This window comes from Amblyomma mixtum, chromosome 3 (genome assembly GCF_055824585.1).
Source record: "Amblyomma mixtum isolate Tamu chromosome 3, ASM5582458v1, whole genome shotgun sequence".
In the NCBI taxonomy this organism is placed as follows: Eukaryota; Metazoa; Arthropoda; class Arachnida; order Ixodida; family Ixodidae; genus Amblyomma; species Amblyomma mixtum.
In genome coordinates this window covers 147,501,616-147,524,291 of record NC_143014.1, presented here as the reverse complement: position 1 = coordinate 147,524,291, position 22,676 = coordinate 147,501,616, and the positions used below count along the sequence as shown (strand labels likewise).

Sequence of the window (22,676 nt, the reverse complement as noted above, 5' to 3'; positions counted from 1 at the left end):
TACAGCTGCCGTTGCGATTCACAGACCAACGGCTCCGATAGATCAGACGAGGAGACAGTAGAGCTCCACTACTGCTCACGTAATCTCAAGCGCTAATCTATACATAACCTACACACTGCAACTCTCCCTTACAAAACCTCCAAGGCTGTCATACAAAAAACTCTTTTACGCAGAGAATTAACAAGCTTCTTTAAGCTACATCATTACGGCCAGAAAACTCGAAGTACAAAATCCCGCACAGGCATAAAAGCTCAACACTTCGTTTCCGTCTTTCTACCGTACATGAATAAAAGAAAACAGTAACTTCAAGAAAGAAGTATTCCAAGAATACACCTACTTCAGTCGCGCCCGGCGCGGTCGGGCTGCCGTTCTACCAGCTACGGTTTCCAAAAAGCTGCGGGGCTGATTTGTTCCGTCTCTATGCGACTGGCATGCAAAGCCCGGGCAGCGCTGAAAAAGCTTTACACGAGAGAGGCGCTTCCCCCTCTCCCGTTTCCCTGCATGTCTCGTCTCTGCCTGACCCGCGCGCTGTTGTGACTGTACTTCGGACCACGTGGGCCCGATCAAGCAGCTACCGTGAACATTCATCGAGGCCGACAACCCCGCGACGGCGGTGGGAAGTGGGATGCTTGGAATGCCCCTCCGAGCCTCAGCGGATTAGTGTAGCAGGAATTTCAAGGGCCATTGTCAGCAGTAACCCCAGAGAAATTCTGTCGTGTCCGGTCGCTGTGTTGAATGCAGCGAAAGACGCACACGGTACTTTTAGACTTCGTTTATTTAAAGCCGATGAGGGTGCGACCAGCGTCGACCGAGGCAGGAGCCGAACTGGCCGCCCGAAGAAAGGAGGGAGTGGAGAAGCGTCCACGGGAGGGAGTGGCTTCCCAGAACAGGAGGAGGGTGCGGGGGCGCACCGTGGGGGGGCATCCGGCGACAGCGTGCGACGAGGGGCAAGCGGTCGTTAGGAGGAGGACGCGGGGGCGCACACACACAAAAGCAACAAGGGGACACAACACTTCCTTCCCCCTTAGAAAGTTGCCTGGTATCGTGCAGGGGGTCGGCGCTCACGCGTGGAGGCGCGCTGGCTTTGTGCGCTCGGGGGAGAAACACTTGTAGGCTGGCTGTTGTTCGCTGTGTCTCCTAGGTCTGTCCTGGGCGAAGTCTCTTCTTCCGGGAAGAGGTGCCAGGCTATGTGGGAAGATGGTGCACGTGTTCTCTCCGCTGGCGGACAGCTCTCAGACGGCGTCGTAAATCTACGCAGCTGGTTGAGATGTCGGCGTGCTACTGTGCCATGTATGTTGACGAGCCAAGAGCGCAGGCCTATGTGTCTGACAATTGTAGCTTCCTCCCAGCGTGGCTTTTTCAGAAACTGTCGGGCGAGGACGCGCTGCCCCTCATTAAGCGTGCCGCAGCGCGGAATTGCTTTTTCTTCCCGGAACGTCTCTGCCTTTGGCTCGGGGAGGATGGCTGTGAGCTGGGTTCGCATTTCACGCTCGAACATCATTTTCGAGGGGGTCTCGCCTGTTGTGCTCTGAACCGTCGTGTGCTGCTTGAAGAGAAAGCGCGCAAGGCGGCGCTGCAGCGAGCCTGTCTGATCTCTTTCAAGGGCGCGTTTTAGCTCGGCTACGTAGCGCTCGGCTTGTCCGTTTGTCGCTGGGTGGTAGGGGGCCGATGTAACTGATGAGATCCCGTTGTCGCGATAAAACTTGAGGATCTCCGCAGACACAAACGGTGTTCCGTTGTCCGACACTACCTTGCGCGGCAGGCCGAACGTTGCAAATAGTGATCGGAGGTTGTCAATGACTGCTGCCGAAGTCGTCTGTCCCATTTGCCTTATCTCAAGCCACTTTGTGTAGGCATCTACGACCACAAGGAAAGTGCAGCCCTCAATTGGTCCTGCAAAATCAATGTGCAGTGTGTGCCATGGTGTGTCTGGCTTTTCCCATTCTGGGACAGGAGCTTTCGGCGGGGCGCTCCGGCTGCTCTGGCAAGGCTTGCATTCTCGCACCACTGTTTCGATGTCGTTGTCAATGCCAGGCCACCACATGTAGCTTCTGGCACACTTTTTCATTGCAACGATGCCCCGATGTCCGGCGTGGATGAGAGACATAGCTTGTGCGCGTAGTTCTCTCGGCATCACAACTCGGGACCCAAATATGATGCAGCCGCGATGGGTGCTCAACTCTGTAGCTCGCCTGCGGTAAGCGTCGAAGTTGTCCCCTTTGAGTTTATGCACGTTGCCTTGTTGAACAGCTGTGTAAACTAGCCGGAGAGCTGCGCACTTCTGCGTAGATGCTGCAACTGTGCCTGCTGTAAGCGGAGGTTCTGGCAGTGCTTCGAACATCAGAACGTCTCCTGGTGGAAATGGTTCGTCAACAGTTGCGTCTAGTGGCAGACGGCTTAGCGCATCGGCGTTTTGATGTTTACTCCCATTGCGGTAGACCAGAGCGTAGTCGTACGCTGAGAGTTTGATGCACCAACGTGTCATTCGCGGAGACAAAGTTGGTGGCATAGGCCTTTGTGGTCCCAGAATGCCCAATAGCGGTCGGTGATCGGTTATAAAGGTCACCTTCCGGCCGGCAATGTACTGGTGAAAATGTGTCGCCGCGTAGACGATGGCTAGCCCTTCTTTGTCAAGTTGCGCGTAGTTGCGTTCTGCTTGCGACAACGTACGTGAGGCGAAGGCGATGGGAGCTTCCCTTCCTTGCTCGTCAGTTTGCGATAGAACCGCGCCGACTCCGTACGGTGATGCGTCGCAAGCCAAAAGCAGAGGCTTCCTTTCGTCGTAGTGGCGGAGGACTGTACATCTTCGAATCAGGTCTTTCAGGGCATCGAATGACTGCTGATGGCGTGGCGACCATGTCCATGTCACATCTTTCCGAAGGAGTTGGTATAAGTCGTTGGCCACGGTAGCTCTTTGTTCCAAGAACCGGTCGTAGAACGTCAAGAGTCCGAGAAAAGCCTGTAGCTCCTGCTTGTTTGTTGGAGCTCGTGCTTCTGTGATCGCTCGCACTTTGTCCTCGGTAGGGTGAATGCCTTCCGCATCAATTCGGTGTCCCAGAAATTGCACCTCTGGCACCGCAAAACAGCACTTCGATTTGCTTATGCACAAATTAGCGTTTGCTAGCCTTTCTAGAACGAGCTCTAGGCGCACTGCATGCTCTTCAGTGGAAGTGCCACTGATGATGACATCGTCAAGGTAGACACAAACTCCTGGGATGCCCTGAAGCACTGTCTCCATGAATTTTTGAAATATGGCCGGGGCTGCAGCTACGCCAAAAGGCAGTCGCTTGACTTTGTACAAGCCTTTCAGTGTGTTAATTGCCAATAATTCAGCAGTTGACTCGCTCACCTTCAGCTGCTGATACGCCTGGGTGAGGTCCAATGTGCTGAAGACTCTTGCGCCACGTAGTACACTGAATACTTCTTCAGGTGTCGGTAGCGGGTAAGAGGACGCTTTAGTCGCAAGATTGACGGTGCTCCGGTAGTCTCCGCAGAGGCGTATGGTTCCGTTCTTCTTGCGAACTACGACAAGTGGTGTGGCCCATTCTGAATGCTGCGTCGGCTCGATGACACCTTGCTGCTCCAGTTTGTCCAACTCTTTTTCAACTGAATCTCGGAGAGCAAACGGCACCGGCCTGGCCTTCAGAAATTTGGGTTGCGCGTTGTCCAACAACTCCAGTGTGACCGGGGGCCCTTCGTTTCCTGGAATCTCTTCCGAGAATACTCTTTCGTATTTCTCTTGCAGTTGATCAACCATGTTCTGGCTCGGCGTCTGGTGTATGCCGCATATCATCACGCCTAGTGGAGAAAACCAGTTTCTCCCTAGAAGGCTTGATCCTGTGCCCTTCACAACAAGCAGAGGTAGCGTATGGGTCTGGCCGTTGTAGTTAACCTGCACGTTGGCAGAGCCCAATAGTGGCAGATTCTGTCCTGACCACGTTCGCAAGTGCGTGTCGTCTTGTTGCAGGGCGGGTGCGTCAGATGGCCATGAAGTTCGGAACGTGTCCTCACTGATCAGAGTACAGGCTGCGCCGGAGTCCACCTCGAACTTAATCAGCTGGTGATGTACGCTTACTTCTGTAAAAATCTTCGGTCGCGTGCCGAGATTCATGGTGTTCAGGTCGTACAACACAGATGGTGTTGCTGATGTTGTTCCATGGAGATCAGATAGCGGCGTATTCTCTGAGGCGTTGACGCTGTGATTAGGCTGGGAAGGTGACTTTATCTTGGCAAGTCTCCGTTTCGTAATGCATGCTCTTTCGATATGCCCTCGCTTGTGGCAAAAATTACACGTGGCTGACTGGAATCGACATCCCTGGGGGTTGTGTTGGTCGTCACACCGCCAGCAGCGTTGTGCCTTTTTGACCGATTTTACAACAACAGAAGGCTTGCGCACCTGGTTGCTTGTCTGGTGTACCGGCTCGGTGTTCCGGCGAATCCCTCTCTGCTGGTGACCGGCGCTCTCCGCTCGAACGGCGATGTCGTAAGCTTTGCTGAATGTGAGGTCCTTCTCAGCGAACAGGCGCTGCTGCAGTGACTCGTCACTCAGTCCGCACACAAATCTGTCGCGTAACATCACGTCCAAGGGAAGCATGGTGGTGTTAGCAGAAGAAGCTGCGTCTCCCTCCTGCCCGGTAGCTGTTGTCGACAGCGTTCCAAAATTGCAGTCGGCAGCGAGCTTCTTGAGCGCGGCTACGTAGGCGCTCACAGTTTCTCCTCCCAGTTGATCTCGTCGTTGGAAGCGAGCCCGGCTGTAGACCTCGGATGGCCTTGGGTCGTAGTGCTTTTGCAGCGCTTTTACGATGTCGTCGTAAGACACTGCCGCTGGTGTGCTTGGCTGAATAAGGGCGCAGACAGTATCGTAGGTCTGCTCCCCGCACAGCGTCAGCAGGTTGGCCCTCTTCAAGGCTGGGTCTGTGATGTTGTTAGCTTCAAAGTAGAACTGAAGGCGTCCAACCCACGATGACCACGATGAGCCGTTGAACTCTGGTATCTGATTGGGAAACCCTCGCGTAGCCATGGCTTGTCAATAGCGTTGCGTAGCGCGGGTCGAATCCCATCCTCGTCGCCACTGTCGTGTCCGGTCGCTGTGTTGAATGCAGCGAAAGACGCACACGGTACTTTTAGACTTCGTTTATTTAAAGCCGATGAGGGTGCGACCAGCGTCGACCGAGGCAGGAGCCGAACTGGCCGCCCGAAGAAAGGAGGGAGTGGAGAAGCGTCCACGGGAGGGAGTGGCTTCCCAGAACAGGAGGAGGGTGCGGGGGCGCACCGTGGGGGGGCATCCGGCGACAGCGTGCGACGAGGGGCAAGCGGTCGTTAGGAGGAGGATGCGAGTGGTCGTTAGGAGGAGGATTGAGTGGTCGTTAGGAGGAAGACGCGGGGGCGCACACACACAAAAGCAACAAGGGGACACAACAAATTCCTTGAGCGGATTAGTGTAGCAGGAATGCCGGAGGTATTGTCCGAGCGACCACAGCGGAGATGACCACTATAGCGGCGAAAGCCGGGGACGCGCCGGAGGTATTGTCCGGGCGACCACAGAGGAGGCTACGTGCCGGCGCCGGTCACGCTGGCGGATAATTGAAGAATTCTGTGTCCCCGACTCGCGTTCTGGGCAATCGGCGGGGAAGCAAGTTCATTCACCTGCTGGAGGACTTCGGGAGATTCCTTTCCCGCAGGGCTGGATGAGTCAGCATCTCCCCCTCTCATCGAACCAGCTGCGAGAGAGTGGAAAAACCCGCACCTGCCCAGCCGTGGGCGGTAACAAGAACGTCCCCTTCGGTCCATCCGATTGGACAGTGCTCGTCGACCATTATTCCCCAGCCAGGGATCTGGGGAAACCGAACGATATTTAACTCGGCCGTGAGTGTGGCCGAGAGAAGCCTTCTAGCTCCAGTCGACTACGGATGACGAAGACGTTCCCCTTCCACTGAGAGCCATTCTCAGTCCCGCTCTTGTAAATAATGTAAATAATCATGTAACCATGTAAATACAGTTTTTTTCCTTCACTTCCCCTACTCCCCGTCTCCGGCCCACGTTTCCTTCCTCCTTCAGCACAGCGGCGGTGCTCTTGGACCCGATGCCTGGTGGGACACGCTACTAGCACGGCGAAATATATCAACTGGTTGGCAGCGGCGGGATCTTCCACGCTTGGTCCTGGCTTCAGCAGTGGTGAGCGCTTGACTTTCTTTGAGAATCTGCCAGGCTTGATAACTCTGGAAATTTATCACTACCTGTAGATTGTTTTTCTGCACGTGCTCGCTTAAGCATTTCACGTAGCAGCTTATTTTGAAAGTCCTCGTTCGGAAGTTGCCATGGATTTGAGCAAGCTAAAGAAGCCAGAGTTGATGTTGCTGTGTGAAAAGCTGGGTATTGAGGCCAGGAAAAGTCACAGAAAGCCGCAGCTGATTGAGGCTATTAAGGAATGTGGTGCTAAGGAGGGAGACAAAATTTTGGAGACCTGGGAAATCATTCAGGAGGGAATCAGGAACGCTAAGGAGGAGGCCGACAGGGTTGAAAAAGAACGCAAGGAGGAGGCCGTCAGGGTTGAAAAGGAACGCAAGGAGAAGGCCGTCAGGGTTGAAAAAGAACGCAAGGAGGAGGCCGACAGGGTTGAAAAAGAACGCCTTTACCGCAAGGAAGCCGCTAAAAAGGAGGTTGACAGGTTGGATAAAGAAATTGCTCTAAAGCGTTTGGAGTTGCAACAAATTTTATAGGCAAAGCGCGCCGAGAGGAATTCAACACTAAATCAGGAGGTTTCGGCGCGAAGTGAAATTAAAATCGTGAATGAAAACTGCGCGTCTTTGCCCATTGCCCGCGTCGCAAATGAGAGCCCGCTCGGGGTGCGTCTGACCGAGGCAGCCATCTCCCAAAACCTGCCTAAGCAGCATCCCTCCATTTTCAATAATCGCTCGGATATGCTGCCCAAAAAAAAGGGCCTTAGTTTTGGAGATAACGCTGCGCAGGTCCTTACCATTTCGAAGGCTCGTGAATTCACAGCGCCAGCAGAGCACGTAGTTGAAGAGGGCAAACCTGACAGCGACTGTGGAGCTGCAAACCAGAGCGCGACGTTAGCTGAAAAGCGCGATGCCGCGCAGATTTCTCTTGCAACCCAGAAAGGCGTAGGCGCAGCGCAAAAATGTAGTCCTCCAGAGAGCAGTCGCGCGCTGAAAGCGGCAACTGCAAGTTCTATTGTAAGCCAGGAATGCGCCTCAGCGCTGCCTCGAAACAACGCTCAGTTCAACGATGAGGGAACGACAGCCGCTCGCGACCAAACACCCGAAATTGAGTTATGCTCCAATGAAACCAGTGTGTCTTCGCCCATTGCCTGCGTCGCGATCGAGAGCCCGCTCGAGGTGCGTCTGACCGGGGCAGCCGTCTCCCAAAACCTGCCTAAGCAGCATCCCTCGATTTTCTCTAATCGCTTGGATATGCTGCCCCAAGAAAAAGGCCTTAGTTTTGGAGATAACGCTGCGCAGGTCCTTACCATTTCGAAGGCTCGTGAGATCGCGGCGCTAGCAGAGCACGTGGTTGAAGAGGGCAAACCTCAACCTGTAAGCCCGAAGCCTGTAAATTCTCACGGTGATGTGCTAGAGCAGGCTTTGTTACAAACTGACGATGACACGAACGCCGGCGACTTAAGCCGTGACGGCTCCGCGTTACCTAATGACGAGCCAGCGCAGGACTTACTCACTTATGGCCCAGGGGTAAAGAGTACCGACAGTAGTGCAGGCTATAGTGAGTCTTCCGAAGCAGGCGCAAGTGATGAGCTGGGGCTAGGTGAGAAACTGAAAACGAATCTAGTGTTGCCCCACTCAGATGGCTTTCTCGAACTCCTTCGTGTGGACAGAGAAACGTTCACCGCTGAGCAAGAGAAAGACCAATCTCTACGCAACTTGAGTCACAAACATTGTGGGTTTTTTGCGCAAAAGACACGACACAAAGGAACGAGGTAGACAGGACAAGCGCTTACTAACAACTCAGGTGTTTATTGACATAACATTGCTTAAATACAGCAGCTGCTCTTATCAAACACGAAAAGGGAAAGAAGAGACTTAGCATACATATATCATATCAGCAAAAAACCTACAATGCTTAGGCACCAACTAGCCTGCAAAAACATACTCGCAAGTGAGTCACAAAAGTGACATAGGTGTGTCACGGAAGAACATACCTTTCCAGCTCCGTTCTGGCCTGCTGTACCGCCAGCATATGGATAGGAAGGGTATCGAACACGACCAACTTACTGCCCGTGTCGCGATCGAGAGCCCGCTCGAGCTGCGTCTGACCAAGGCAGCCGTCTCCCAAAACCTGCCTATGCAGTATCCCTCGGTTTTCTCAAATCGCTTGGATATGCTGCCCAAAGAAAAGGGCCTTAGTTTTGGAGATAACGCTGCGCAGGTCCTCACCAGTTCGAAGGCTCCAGAGTTCGCAGCGCCAGCAGAGCACGCGGGTGAAGAGGGCAAACGTGACCCTGTAACCCTTATAAACTCTCACGGTAGTGAGCCAGAGCAGGCTGGATCACAAATTGGAAATGAGGCGAACGCCGACGACTTAATCTGTGACGGTTCCGCGATGGCTAGTGACGCGCCCCGCAAACCAACAGCGAGGGTTTCCACGGAGCGGCAGCGTAAAGAGGTGGCTGTAAGGCCGCTGCTAATTCCAGCTGCAACTACTGTGTAGGGCGCTGCCCTCGCGGCGGTGGCTGTCCATTGTGAACGACAGCACCGCCGCTACCTTCAGGGCGCCCCCCACCCCTATCCCCCCTTATGCATACGCTAACGTCGGAAAGGCGCCTGATGGCCCACAGCGTCCTTGAAGGGTCAACGCTCATTTCCAGCTACCACGGTGCAGGGCGCTGCCCCCGCGGAAGGGGCTGTCCATTATGAACGAAAGCCCCTCCAAGCACAGTGCAGTAGGGAGTTGGTACGCACTGCTATCTTCACGGTGTCTCTATCAATTTGTGGGAGAAAACAGGAACCATTTCCTAGCTGGTATGCCGAGCCGACAGAGAGAGCCCAGGAAAGCACGATTCGAGCATTTTTTGGCGACGTGGGGAACGACATGCATTCCTCACTTTTATCCGCCCGCTCATCGATCACGCTTGTCCGAGCGCCCCACCGTCTGTGCCGTACCGGCTTCTCTCTCATCTATTGTTTAAGCACTGAGGACAGGGGGTACGCACCTGTACCAAGATCTTGACTAGCAGTGCGAGTGGAGAGGGGGGGGGGGGGCGGTCTGCTTGGGACAGGTCAGAAGGAGAGCCCCAACGGGAGAGGACGTGCATGCTATTTCCGACGAGAGAGTGGTGTTGTATTTGTTCTTTATTTTCTTAGCGAGCCCCTGGGTTTGAGGCTGAGCTCAACCCACGGGGTAGGTCAATGATTGGAGAATTGATGTTTGGGGCGGGCCACTGAAAATCACCGCCCCATTTCTTTGTTTGTTGCGGTGATAAAAACCGAAGTAAACGGATGGAGACCAGCCTGAGCTGGGGCTCCATGCTTAGCATGAAACATTCTGCTACTAGGCTCTAACCTGCGGGGTCGAAGAGTAAAGTAGCGCAGTTTGTTTTTCCCTTTGTAAATTCATGTCTGCTGTTTTCCAGTTTTGCTCCTTGTATATGTTGTAAATATATGCTTCTCTTATATTTGTCATCATCTGCGAGAAACAACGCCTCCTGGTCTTCCTTCACGCCGAATTAACTAGAGGAAGGGTTTGCGAACCTTCCTTTGAAGAATCTTTACTGGCGCAGTCGACAGGATTCGGCACGTCTCATCTCCAGGGGCAGGCATCGCAGCAACAGCCACACGCCATCTGACACGGAGCAGCGAGGAGCTGTCAAGGGACAACTCCAGCTGGTGGAACGGACGCATAATCCGGGCTCTGGGCGGCAGACAACAGAACATCTACGCCGGGTGAGTGGGATTTCTTGCGTTTTGTTGAAGCAGGCATGGTGGTAAGTTGGTGAGGCTCATGGTTGAGACGAGGAAACAGTTAGCTGCTAAAGATAGCGAACCCAATCCTGAGGACGAAATGAGGACGAATCCTCGCCAGGAGCAGCAATCGCCAGAGGGCGGTGTAGAAACGGGGATGGATGAGAAAGAGGTAGCAACTCTGGAGGACGATTTCAGTGGGGAGAGCGGGTCACAGACCGGCGACCAGAGACAGACATTGTCACTAGACGCTACATCAGCCGATACAGAGAGGATGGCTATTCGCCGTATGGAGTTAAAAGTGGAAATGGAGCTACGAATGCGCGAAATTGAATCCAGGGAGCGATTGGCACTCAAGCAGATGGAGCTTGGGCTGTCTAATGGTCGACTGTCACCGTTTGGGTCGGGACAAAGCGTTGAGCGGTGTATAGGCCCAGACCCAATAGCGCAATGTGCGAAAGTCCTGAAGGGCTATAGAATGCCATGTGATGCTGATGTGCCACTGTGGTTTGAAGAGGTGGAGAAGCTGTTCACTACTTTCAATATTCCAGACAGTAGCCGAGTGCACTTAATAATGCCGGCACTGACAGAACGAGTCAGGTACTTGCTTCGTAACCTTGACGGAGCAGAATGCACGGACTATGAGGCGGTAAAAACAGCGGTTCTAAGCGAATTAAAACTCACTCCGACGGAGTATCTTGAGAGATTTGAGAAAGCAGCAAAAAGAAAGGAGGAGACGTGGGCTCAGTTTGCGTCTCGTGTGAAAACTTACCTAGCGTACTACATCCAGGCTAGAGGGGTAGATTCAAAAGAGGCTTTGATGGATCTCATGGTTACCGATCGCATTAAGGCAAGCCTCAGCCCGGAGGGAATTGAATATGTGCGCCTTCGCGAAGGAGAAAGTTGGCTGAAGCCTAAAGAAGTATCGAAGGCTCTACAAACCTTTGAGCAGGCAAAAGGCAAAGGGCGCGCTACAAAGCAGATTACGACACCAGTTCAGCATGCGGGCCAAAAACAGTCCAGTAATGAAAAGCCCGCAATAAAGTGCCATCTGTGTCATGGGCTGGGCCATTTTGCTAGGAATTGCCCGCGAGCAACAGGAAGTGAACCGCGCCAGAAACAAGCATATGTGCACAAGCAGAGGGTGCAGAGGGTCACGCTGGCGGATGAGACAGAAGTAAAGAACGCGGCGGTAAACCAAAGCACACTTTTAACTGCGAAAGTGGAAGTGCCAATGCAAAGTTCGAGGGCGGCTTCATCGAGACTCGAGTTCGTAGACCTCCTTGTATGCGAAAACGTCGGTACAAAGGCATTACTCGACACGGGTAGTGAAATCACGGTAATAAGGGAGAGCATATTACCGCAGGCGCGGACGGAACCATCAGGGACGGTGAGGCTAGTGTCGGCTTTCGGCGGATCTATTCAGGCGAAATTGGCGACGATCCCTGTAAGAATTTCTCAACCAGGAACAGTCGCAGACGATCAAAAGATAGGCATAGTGTGTGCCCTCACTGATGAGCTGGCTGATGGGGTGGACTGTTTACTATCGTTAGAAGACTGGCAGCTACTTAAAAAGCACAGTGATGAGGTGCACACAACAAGTAGGAGTACTGCAGTCAGTCTGGTGTGCAACCAAGAACCTGCAAGCGCGGCAAATCAGAATGGCGAGGCACTGACATGCGAGGTTGGCAGGGCGCCAAATGACGAGGTTCCGCGAGAGGAAGGAGAGCCATGCGATAAGGACGATCCAGTTTCGCTGGCTAGCCAGCGAGAAACGTTTCGAGCGGCGCAGCTCGCTGACGAGACCTTGAGGAAAGCATGGGAAAATGCTCAGCACGGAAAGGCGGGTATGTTTGTTACCGAGGGATTGCTGCACCATTGCGACTCAATAGCAGGTACTAAAGTGCGACAATTGGTGCTTCCCCAAGAGAGACGAAAGGAAGTTCTGTCCTTGGCGCACGAATCGCTGTGGGGTGGGCACCTGGGTCCAAGGAAGACCAAGGCCCGCATAAAGTATAACTTCTATTGGCCTGGTATGGAAAAGGAGATTTCGGCGTACTGCCAGTCATGCCATGGGTGCCAAATCCGCTCAGACCGGCGTCACACTGACAACATACCCATTACCCCATTGACTAGACCTGAACACCCCTTTCAGGTTGTCAATGTAGACGTCATAGGGCCTCTTGATACGCCATCTGGTAGGGGTCACAAGTATGCGTTGTGCGTTGTTGATTTATGCACGAGATGGCCTGAAGTCGTGTGCCTTCGTTCCCTGACTGCAAGGGCTGCGTGTGACGCTCTGTTGGAGATATTCAGTCGAACAGGGGTTCCTCAGACGGTCTGTTCGGATCAGGGAACAAATTTCAAGGCTCAACTCACCCAGCTGATGCTAGAAAAATTAGGTTGCTCCCCTAGATTTTCCACCCCCGAACACCCTGAAAGCAACGGGACCGTGGAAAGGTGGAATCGGGTGCTAAAGAACATGCTATTTCACGTGATAGAAAAGGACCCGAAAAATTGGGACAAGCTGATCCCTTTTGTGTTGTGGGCGTACCGCGAAGTTCCCCACGATACTACGGGCGTAGCACCCTTTTGGCTGTTGTATGGTCGAAATCCGACAGGTCCGCTTACGGTTCTTCGCCAAACGTGGGCAGGAGAAGTCAGTGTACCAGCAACGCTCAGGGAGGAACCTGCTAAGTACTTAAAACAGCTGCAGGAGAAGTTTGAGATAGCGGCCAATGTGGCTGGACTCACAAGCACTGCGCGACAGGCTAGTTACGCAGAAGCTTACAATAGGAGAACGCGGAATAAAGTTTTTAATGTGGGGGATCAAGTGCTCATTTTCGACACAGACCGCGCCACTAAGATGGCTCCTAAGTGGCTTGGTCCTGCCACAGTCATTGGTTGCGAAAGGCAGCATTCGTACTGGGTAGAGACGGAAGAAGGAAAAAGATCAGTGGTGCACGCGAACCGAATGAGACCGTACTACGCGAGGGTCAGCCATATTGGCGTGGTTTTTGATGAAGACCATGAGTTTGGGGAAGTAGAGTGCGCACCACGAGTTGCACCACCTCCACCAGACGAGGACATAATACCATTAGAAAAGTTAGCCCACCTGAGTGAGCAGGAGCAGAACGAAGTTCGGGGGTTGTTCAGAAAACACCATGCACTTTTCGATGGCAAGCCTGGACTGGCGAAAGTAGGAAGGCATCGAATTGATTTAGAAGAGGGGTTCAAAGCAAAGAAAGCGTTCCCTTATCGAGTGCCCGAACTGCTCAAGAAAGAAGTGAGCCGCCAAGTGGATGAGCTACTTAGTTTAGGTTTAATCTATCCTGTAGAGAGTGAATTCGCACACCCAGTTGTGTGCGTGGGTAAGAAAGATGGGTCAGTGCGAATGTGTATTGACTACCGAACGTTGAATGCAGGGACTCGTTCAGACGCATTCCCAATGACTAACTCCCAGGAGCTAATTTTTAGGGTTGGTCAGGCGCAGTTTATCACGCTAGTGGATTTAAGGCGTGGCTACTGGCAGGTACCGATGGACCCGCAAAGCCAGGCGCTTACCGCATTTGTGACCCATGAGGGGCAGTATGCGTGGACAGTGATGCCCTTTGGGCTAAAAAACTCTGCAGCGACCTTCCAAAGAATGGTCAATACGCTTTTATCTAAGCACCAAGCCTACGCCACTGCCTACCTGGATGATATAGCGATTTTCTCGCATACTTGGCAGGAACATGTGGAACACATCGATACCGTCTTTTGACTGCTTAGGAGGGCGGGACTAAAGGCTAGCCCAGAGAAATGTCAAGTGGGACAGCCTCACATCCGCTATCTAGGACACATAGTGGGTTCAGGGACACATGCTCCCGACCCTGAAAAGATATCCGCCATAAAAGGCCTAGTGCAGCCTAATACAAAGAAAGAGCTGCGAAGCTTGCTGGGACTGTGCGGATATTATAGGGAATATGTACCCAAGTATGCTGAAATAGCTGGTCCCCTAACGGCCTTGACAAAGCGGGGCGTACCCAACTTGATCCCGTGGCCAGAAGATGCGCAGCGCGCATTAGAACACCTGAAAGACTCGCTCTGTAGAGCAGTGGCGTTGAGCACTCCACAACCTCATCAGCCGTATTGGCTTTTCACTGATGCATCAGCGACGGCTGCCGGGGCATGCTTGGCACAAATGACTGAAAAGGGCGATGAAAGGCCTATAGCGTTTGCAAGTCATCGCTTCGATGCGACTCAGGCGAGGTGGTCGACCATAGAGCGCGAAGCGTTTGCTATTATGTGGGCTCTGAAAAAGTTCGATTATTGGCTCTTTGGTGCAGTGGTAAATGTCGTCTCTGATCACAACCCACTGGCATACTTGACAACGTGCACTCCACATGGGTCAAAATTGGCTAGGTGGGCGCTGGCGCTCCAGCGTTATAACATAACGGTGAAACATAGAAAGGGCGCCAAGAATGGAAACGCAGATGCGCTATCCAGGCTCCCCAATTTAACATGGGAGTCAGGAACTAGCGGTACCACCATGCCGGCCTAGACAAGCGTGAATGTTCCCACTCAGCCGACGTGGTTGGTGCACGGAACTGTGTGGTGATGACGAGACTTGTGAAAGTGTACTATATGAGAACCCTCAGCTGTGTTAATGAGTGTTGTGCGCGGACTTGTGAACCGCTGTGAACAATGCAGTGAAGCGGTGTGTGTCTGTGCGCGAGAAGGTGGACTCTCCGCAGTGTAATGCGGCCGTATATTTGCCAGATCTGTACGCCAGCATGCACCAGTGTTGTGTTTTATACTTTTTTTTTTTGCTTTGAATGGTTCTCGAAGTGTCGAGGTAACCCGGAGAAACTGTGTCCCGGGAGGACCGACAGTGCGGGCGGTAAACGTGCTGCGGCCTTTTTGTTAGTAAGTATAAACGAGCTGATAGCAAGCTAGATTATACTCTTAGAGGGGGCGTGTAAGGCCGCTGCTAATTCCAGCTGCAACTACTGTGTAGGGCGCTGCCCTCGCGGCGGTGGCTGTCCATTGTGAACGACAGCACCGCCGCTACCTTCAGTGCGCCCTCCACCCCTATCCCCCCTTATGCATACGCTAACGTCGGAAAGGCGCCTGATGGCCCACAGCGGCCTTGAAGGGTCAACGCTCATTTCCAGCTACCACGGTGCAGGGCGCTGCCCCCGCGGAAGGGGCTGTCCATTATGAACGAAAGCCCCTCCAAGCACAGTGCAGTAGGGAGTTGGTACGCACTGCTATCTTCACGGTGTCTCTATCAATTTGTGGGAGAAAACAGGAACCATTTCCTAGCTGGTATGCCGAGCCGACAGAGAGAGCCCAGGAAAGCACGATTCGAGCATTTTTTGGCGACGTGAGGAACGACATGCATTCCTCACTTTTATCCGCCCGCTCATCGATCACGCTGTCCGAGCGCCCCACCGTCTGTGCCGTACCGGCTTCTCTCTCATCTATTGTTTAAGCACTGAGGACAGGGGGTACGCATCTGTACCAAGGTCTTGACTAGCAGTGCGAGTGGAGAGGGGGGGCGGCGGTCTGCTTGGGACAGGTCAGAAGGAGAGCCCCAACGGGAGAGGACGTGCATGCTCTTTCCGACGAGAGAGTGGTGTTGTATTTGTTCTTTATTTTCTTAGCGAGCCCCTGGGTTTGAGGCTGAGCTCAACCCACGGGGTAGGTCAATGATTGGAGAATTGATGTTTGGGGCGGGCCACTGAAAATCACCGCCCCATTTCTTTGTTTGTTGCGGTGATAAAAACCGAAGTAAACGGATGGAGACCAGCCTGAGCTGGGGCTCCATGCTTAGCATGAAACATTCTGCTACTAGGCTCTAACCTGCGGGGTCGAAGAGTAAAGTAGCGCAGTTTGTTTTTCCCTTTGTAAATTCATGTCTGCTGTTTTCCAGTTTTGCTCCTTGTATATGTTGTAAATATATGCTTCTCTTATATTTGTCATCACCTGCGAGAAACAACGCCTCCTGGTCTTCCTTCACGCCGAATTAACTAGAGGAAGGGTTTGCGAACCTTCCTTTGAAGAATCTTTACTGTGGCCAAACGGGAAGAGTTAATTAAGGGGAAAGTGCGGCTCTTGTTGACTGCTCGACTGAAATCCGAACCGCGTAGCCGCCCCAATTTGGCACCTCGGTGCTCAAAAGTTCGCACCCGCCCCGTGGGAACACAAGCCAAGAGAACGCCACGCGCGAACCCAATCCGAGAGAGACGGATACGCTGGCACGGCATTCGCACTCGTTCGTTCCCTTCTCGCATTCTGCTTTCTGAGCGTCAGCCAAACTTCAGAACCGCGAGACTTGGACGAGGAACAGTTAAGGGTCCCAAGCTGAAATTCCTAGCCTTGTGTCCTGTTGCACCTGCTAGAGCAGCAATCCGACCGCGGCCGCGCAGGGGGCGGCTGAAGAATAGGAACCAGTAAATTCCTCTAATCGTAACGTTGTTTCTGGAAGGTTTCGAGGAATAATCCTATTCAGTTTATTGCTTGTTTCTTTTTGGTCATTTAACTCTCCTGTACAGAAATGCAAGCTGAAATTCCTAGCATTATGTAATGTCTCATCTGCTAAAGCAGCTGTCGGACCACGGCCGCGCAAGGGGCGGATATGACGCATAATCTCATATTGAGTTTAATGCTTGTTTTTTGTCTTTTGTTCATATCACTCTCCTATGCGAAATTTTTAGGTTTAGGTTTATTGCGGTTTAACGTCCCGAAGCAACTCAGGCTATGAGGGACGCCGTAGTGGAGGGCTCCGGAAATTTGGACCACCTGGGGTTCTTTAACGTGCACTGACATCGCACAGCACACGGGCCTCTAGAATTTCTCCTCCAAAGAAATTCTGCCGCCGCAGCCGGGATCGAACCCGCGTCTTTCGGGTCAGCAGCCGAGCACCATAGCCACTGAGCCACCGCGGCGGCCTATGCGAAATGAGAGCGAAATTTCGGAGCTTGGCATTGCGGGACTCAGTTCACATGCGTTGCCGAAAGGTGCGAGTAATGGCAACGCTGATGGCCTCAGCCGAAGCTTTCCCGTGTAATGCCCTTTCCTGACTCCCCGGACGATAATCCGCTACGCAAATTTGTATTTTGTTTTTTGCTTTAGCGGGAATCATTTTTTTTTCTCTGTTTTGTATGTATGTTCAGCAGCTCCACCTTCCCTTTGTGCTCTCACGGGCGGTGGCTTTCTGTGACATAAACCGTGCTACGGCACCCCCCCAAAATTTTAGAAAATTTTCCTCCCTTTTGGCTAAACAAGCTCTGTGTATTCTGGTTTGGTCAAACATGTCAACTTTCGGAGGAGGACGTAAATTTCACGCGACAGCTCATTTTTTCTAAACAGACTTTGTCGACCGAAAACAGCTTGGCGGTTCTTAAAGTCGGTTTGGCGCTTTCTGCTTGTTGGGCTTTGGACTTTGCTGGTTGAACTCGTTACAGCTGTCAACGAAGCAAGAACCTTTGGGCCCAGCTGTGACCAAAAGCCGAACGGACACAACTCCAGGTCTCTTCGCGCAGCAGCGTTGGCTGCAACCACTACGAGACCTCTTCGAGCGGCGGACGTGCTGTTGTGACTGTACTTCGGACCACGTGGGCCCGATCAAGCAGCTACCGTGAACATTCATCGAGGCCGACAACCCCGCGACGGCGGTGGGAAGTGGGATGCTTGGAATGCCCCTCCGAGCCTCAGCGGATTAGTGTAGCAGGAATTTCAAGGGCCATTGTCAGCAGTAACCCCAGAGAAATTCCTTGAGCGGATTAGTGTAGCAGGAATGCCGGAGGTATTGTCCGAGCGACCACAGCGGAGATGACCACTATAGCGGCGAAAGCCGGGGACGCGCCGGAGGTATTGTCCGGGCGACCACAGAGGAGGCTACGTGCCGGCGCCGGTCACGCTGGCGGATAATTGAAGAATTCTGTGTCCCCGACTCGCGTTCTGGGCAATCGGCGGGGAAGCAAGTTCATTCACCTGCTGGAGGACTTCGGGAGATTCCTTTCCCGCAGGGCTGGATGAGTCAGCATCTCCCCCTCTCATCGAACCAGCTGCGAGAGAGTGGAAAAACCCGCACCTGCCCAGCCGTGGGCGGTAACAAGAACGTCCCCTTCGGTCCATCCGATTGGACAGTGCTCGTCGACCATTATTCCCCAGCCAGGGATCTGGGGAAACCGAACGATATTTAACTCGGCCGTGAGTGTGGCCGAGAGAAGCCTGCTAGCTCCAGTCGACTACGGTTGACGAAGACGTTCCCCTTCCACTGAGAGCCATTCTCAGTCCCGCTCTTGTAAATAATGTAAATAATCATGTAACCATGTAAATACAGTTTTTTCCTTCACTTCCCCTACTCCCCGTCTCCGGCCCACGTTTCCTTCCTCCTTCGGCACAGCGGCGGTGCTCTTGGACCCGATGCCTGGTGGGACACGCTACTAGCACGGCGAAACATATCAGCGCTCTCTACGGCGCCCTTTTCTCTGGCGGCCGCGCGCTTCTTTATTCAGCCAGCAGCAGGTGTCACATGTCTCATGACAACCCCTGCTGCGGTCCCACAATGGAGCAGGTGGTTTACCTCCAGACCGCGCACGCCTAGTTACCTTGGCTTTAATGCGACGCTTATGAACTCTTGAGCGCCGCGGTTGCAACTTTGCAAAGTTACAAGGCTGGCCGGTCCTCAAATTCGCGGGCTTTATGACCCGTACCTTTTTCATTTCAGCGCAACCGTTCACCTTAGTTTTCCTTGCGCGCCGACGCATTCTCGAGGCTACCCTAGCGCATCTGTATCGTGCGTTTCCGGTTATCGCGGCGCCGTCGCGTGTTAAGCTGCTGGCACTCACCGCAGCATCAATTTCCAAAGGCCCGTCATGTTCACGATTTTTCTCGCCGTTCAGCGAAGCCGATTGCGCTTTCCTCGCAGTGCTAGGCGACGGTCTCTCCGAAAAATCCACCGCTCCTGCGATTTCCTTCGACCACCACTCGTTTTCGGGTGTTCGGTCGCGAGCGGCCGTTGTTCCCTCATCCTTGAAATGACCTTTGTTTTGATGCAGCCCTGATGCGCATTCCTGGCTTACAATCGATCTTTCAGCCGTCGCTTTCACCGCATGACTGTTTTCTGGCATTGCGGTGCCGTCATGTGCTAAGGTGCCGGCCCTCGCCGCAGCGTCAAAAGCCAACACAGTAATGCCCGGAGGTGCGTCGCGTGCGGAATTTTCCTCGCATAGCACAGCTACCTGAGCCCTACAATCAGTGCTAGGTAACGACCTCTCTGAAAACCCGCACGCCTCAGCGATTTTGTCTGAGTTCGGTGCCTCACTGTTTGGCGTTCTGTCGCTGGCCGCTGCGACTCTGTCGTCATCTACCTTCAAAGGACCTTTCTCGGGTGTCTCACCAGCTGTATTCAGATGAGATTTTTCGCAGTCTATCTGACTCTGAGCTGCCTTTGCCTCGTCCTTCCCTTTCAAATCGGCGTGGCTCTGAGGGATCGATATTGCCCTGTGGCACATTTCTTTGTTTCCATCGTGTTCAAATAAATCATCGCCTTTGTTATGGCTGGTAGTGCTACAATCCTTTTCCTCTGCCTTTAAATTGACAGATCCTGCCGCCGTTTCTGCTGAACTGGCAGTTCTCTCTACGCTGCTGTCTGCTAACTGCACCGGCGGAGGACCTTCTCTAGTTTCGTCATTTCGTTGACATAAAACCTCCCTGAAGCCTATCTGGCGCGGAACCTCTGCCTTTAGATCATCTGTCGCAGTTTCTGCTGAACTGGCAGTTCTTTCTGTGCTTGGACCTCCGTGTCACTGCTTTTCTGAGCAACTATTTTGTGCTTAGCTGACCAAGCGGGGCTCGTTGGCTGGTCGCTGACGCACTGATGGGAGCGCTGCTCGCTGCCATCACTTCGGCCTTTTGACTCGGTCTCTACACGAATTCCGAAGTATCGGAAGAGGGCACTTTTTGCTTTGTCGTAGTTGTCGGCATCCTCATCGGACAGCCGCGCTAATACGGCGGCGACATCACAAGGGAGGACAGCCAGCAACATCATTGACCATTCGCCCTGATCTAGCTCCTCTTCCGTACATATCTGTTCAAAACTCGCGAGGAAAGTTCTGAAGCTCTCGCCTCTTCGAAAAGTCCTCAACCGATCTCGGGCCCTTCGCCATATGAGAAGCCTTCGCGTTTCTCGCTCCGCTTTTGCTGCTTCTGCCTGAATTTCAGCCAGCTTCGCCTCTAGTTGCTTCAATTCTCGCGCCACCTCATCTTTCCTCTTTCGTTCCGCTAATTCCAATTCCTCTTTTCTTCTTCGTTCCTGCAATTCCTTTTTTCTTTTTTGTTCCTCCAATTCCTCTCTTCTTTTGATTTCCTCCCAGTGCTCCACTATCTCCTCATCCTCAAAACCGAGGGCCTCTATCGCACTGACAACCTGCAATTTCTTCATATTTTCCCCACAATGGATCCCTAATTCCCCACATAAGGAGATCAGGTCCTTCTTCCGCAGCTTTCGCCAATCCATGACTGCCCTTAAATACTCGGTAACAATGTGATCGCAAGTCTCTCAAGGATGTTGTTGGTGCAGCGCAAGGTTTAAATCCAAACAGGCTACTGCAACCAACTTACACTACCAGGAAGAGCAGCACAAATGCTGAGCCTGGCAATACTCAAGGAGAGAAGGCAGTACACTCACCAAAACCGGAGCACGGACACCACGCAGACGATTCCACCGCTGCCAACCAATTGTTGCGACCCGGGTAGCATGGCCGGAGACCGGTGATTGGACGAGGTGTATGGGAGACTGGGTTCGGAGGAAGGTAACGAAAAACTTTATACACTTATTTACATTATTTACATAGAGCGGGACTGAGAATGGCTCTCAGTGGAAGGGGAACGTCTTCGTCAACCGTAGTCGACCGGAGCTAGCAGGCTTCTCCCCGGCCACACTCACGGCCGAGTTAAATATCGTTCGGTTTCCCCAGATCCCCGGCTGGGGAATAATGTTCGGAGAGCACTGTCCAATCGGATGGACCGAAGGGGACGTTCTTGTTACCACCCACGGCAGGGCAGGTGCGGGCTTTTCCACTCTCTCGCAGCTGGGTCGATGAGAGGGGGAGGTGCTGACTCATTCAGCCCGGTTGGAAAGGAATCCCCCGAAGTCTTCCAGCAGGTGAATGAACTTGCTTCCCCGCCGATTGTCCAGAACGCGAGTCGGGGACACAGATGTCTTCAATTAACCGCCAGCGTGACTGGCGCCGGCACGTCGCCTCCGCTGTGGTCGCTCGGACAATACCTCCGGCGCGTCTCCGGCCTTCGCCGCTATAGTGGTCACCTCCGCTCAAGAAATTTCGCTGGGGTTACTGCTGACAATGGCCCTTGACATTCCTGCTACACTAATCCGCTGAGGCTCGGAGGGGCATTCCAAGCATCCCACTTCACCACCGCCGTCGCGAGGTTGTCGGCCTCGTTGATTGTTCACGGTAGCTGCTTGATCGGGCCCACGTGGTCAGAAGTACGGTCACAACACTGCTAAGACAGGGCCCCTGCGCCGCCAAGTGAGGGTGCTGCTCTACCTGATGCGCAGGTATTCAAGAAAGTGGAGCGAGAGCGTGACATGGACATTGCAGCCGAGGCTCGCCTTCACAACTGGTGGACTCGGGAAAAGCGCAGGAGTTGATCGAAAGCTGAGAAGCCTAGCGACCATGTGTGTAGGTGTGTGTGTGTGTGTGTGTGTGTGTGTGTGTGTGTGTGTGTGTGTGTGTGTGTGTGTGTGTGTGTGTGTGTGTGTGGTTTGTTTTACCTTTTTGCTTTTTTTTACTGTACACTGCAATGTGACACTCCGTTGCAAAGGGTTTCCAACGTGGGCATCACCATCATCACTCGCCACTGTGGCAGAGCGCCCGCCTCGGCTTCGGGAGGTGGTGGGTTCGACTCCCGCCACCGGCCGGGTACCCACCGGTTTTCTCAAAATGGGTACAAGCTATGGCCCGGCCTGGTGCTCGGTTTATTGGGGCTACATTGCTTGGGAAAGGAGCTTGCGCCTTCAAATCCCGTCACTGTGGGCAGAGAGTCGTGTGGACAAAGCGATCGCCACTGGCCGCGGCGATCGTCGGCGGTGAAGACCTCCAAGGCATTGCTCCGCTTCTTGGGAACTTCTGGCCTGCATGATAGGCTGTGACTTCAACGAACACTGACTTTTTAGAGTGACTTCAATTTTCTGCTACTCTCCTTTCTCTTTCTTTTTTTTATCCCCTCACTCCTTTCCCCCCGTGTAGGGTAGCAAACCGATTATTCTTCCGGTTAACCTCCCTGCCTTTCCTCTTCTACCTGCTCCTCCTCCTCCGATCATTTTAAGGAAAGGAAGTGCACGTAATGACTCCCTGGGTCAGTGGACGCCTTAATCGTGCTTATAGGTACGTGTAGGCTGCGCGCTGCTCTCCAGATGTGCGCCATGTGACGTCACTCGCTCCTCGCGCATGCGCAGTTGGGGCTCTCCGGGGCTCCTCGAAATCGTTCACACCTAGCGTAGTGTTGCTTCCGCAACAAAACACAACAGAAAAATTTCCGTCTGCAGAATAGATTTTCTGTGATGTTTTTGATCAAAACTTGTAGTGACAGCAGAAGTTCTTGTAAAAATAGAATTTGGTGTAGTTACTAGGGAGAAGTACTACAGAACTACAGACCACAGAAGAGTACTGCAGAAAAAAACTACAGCACTACAGAAAAATCTGCCGTTACGATAAAACTGCTAAA

The 22,676-nt window shown here is 53.0% G+C and overlaps 1 protein-coding gene across 1 annotated transcript; it reads left to right on the top strand.

Moving 5' to 3' along the window:
• The first annotated feature begins 9,984 nt into the window (after positions 1–9,984).
• On the top strand, positions 9,985–21,600 carry LOC149352333 (uncharacterized). The gene is made up of 2 exons (XM_089575687.1): positions 9,985–13,134; positions 21,508–21,600. The coding sequence occupies exons 1-2, from the start codon at positions 10,036–10,038 to the stop codon at positions 21,598–21,600; spliced, it is 3,192 nt and encodes a 1,063-aa protein (XP_089431813.1). The 5' UTR covers positions 9,985–10,035.
• The last annotated feature ends 1,076 nt before the right edge of the window (positions 21,601–22,676 follow it).

Coding starts and splice junctions, on each gene's coding strand:
- LOC149352333 (XM_089575687.1), top strand. CDS start 10,036: ATGAGGACGAATCCTCGCCAGGAGCAGCAATCGCCAGAGGGCGGTGTA. Junction 13,135..21,507: donor GCAAGCCTGGACTGGCGAAA/GTAGGAAGGCAT, acceptor CCTGATGCGCAG/GTATTCAAGAAAGTGGAGCG.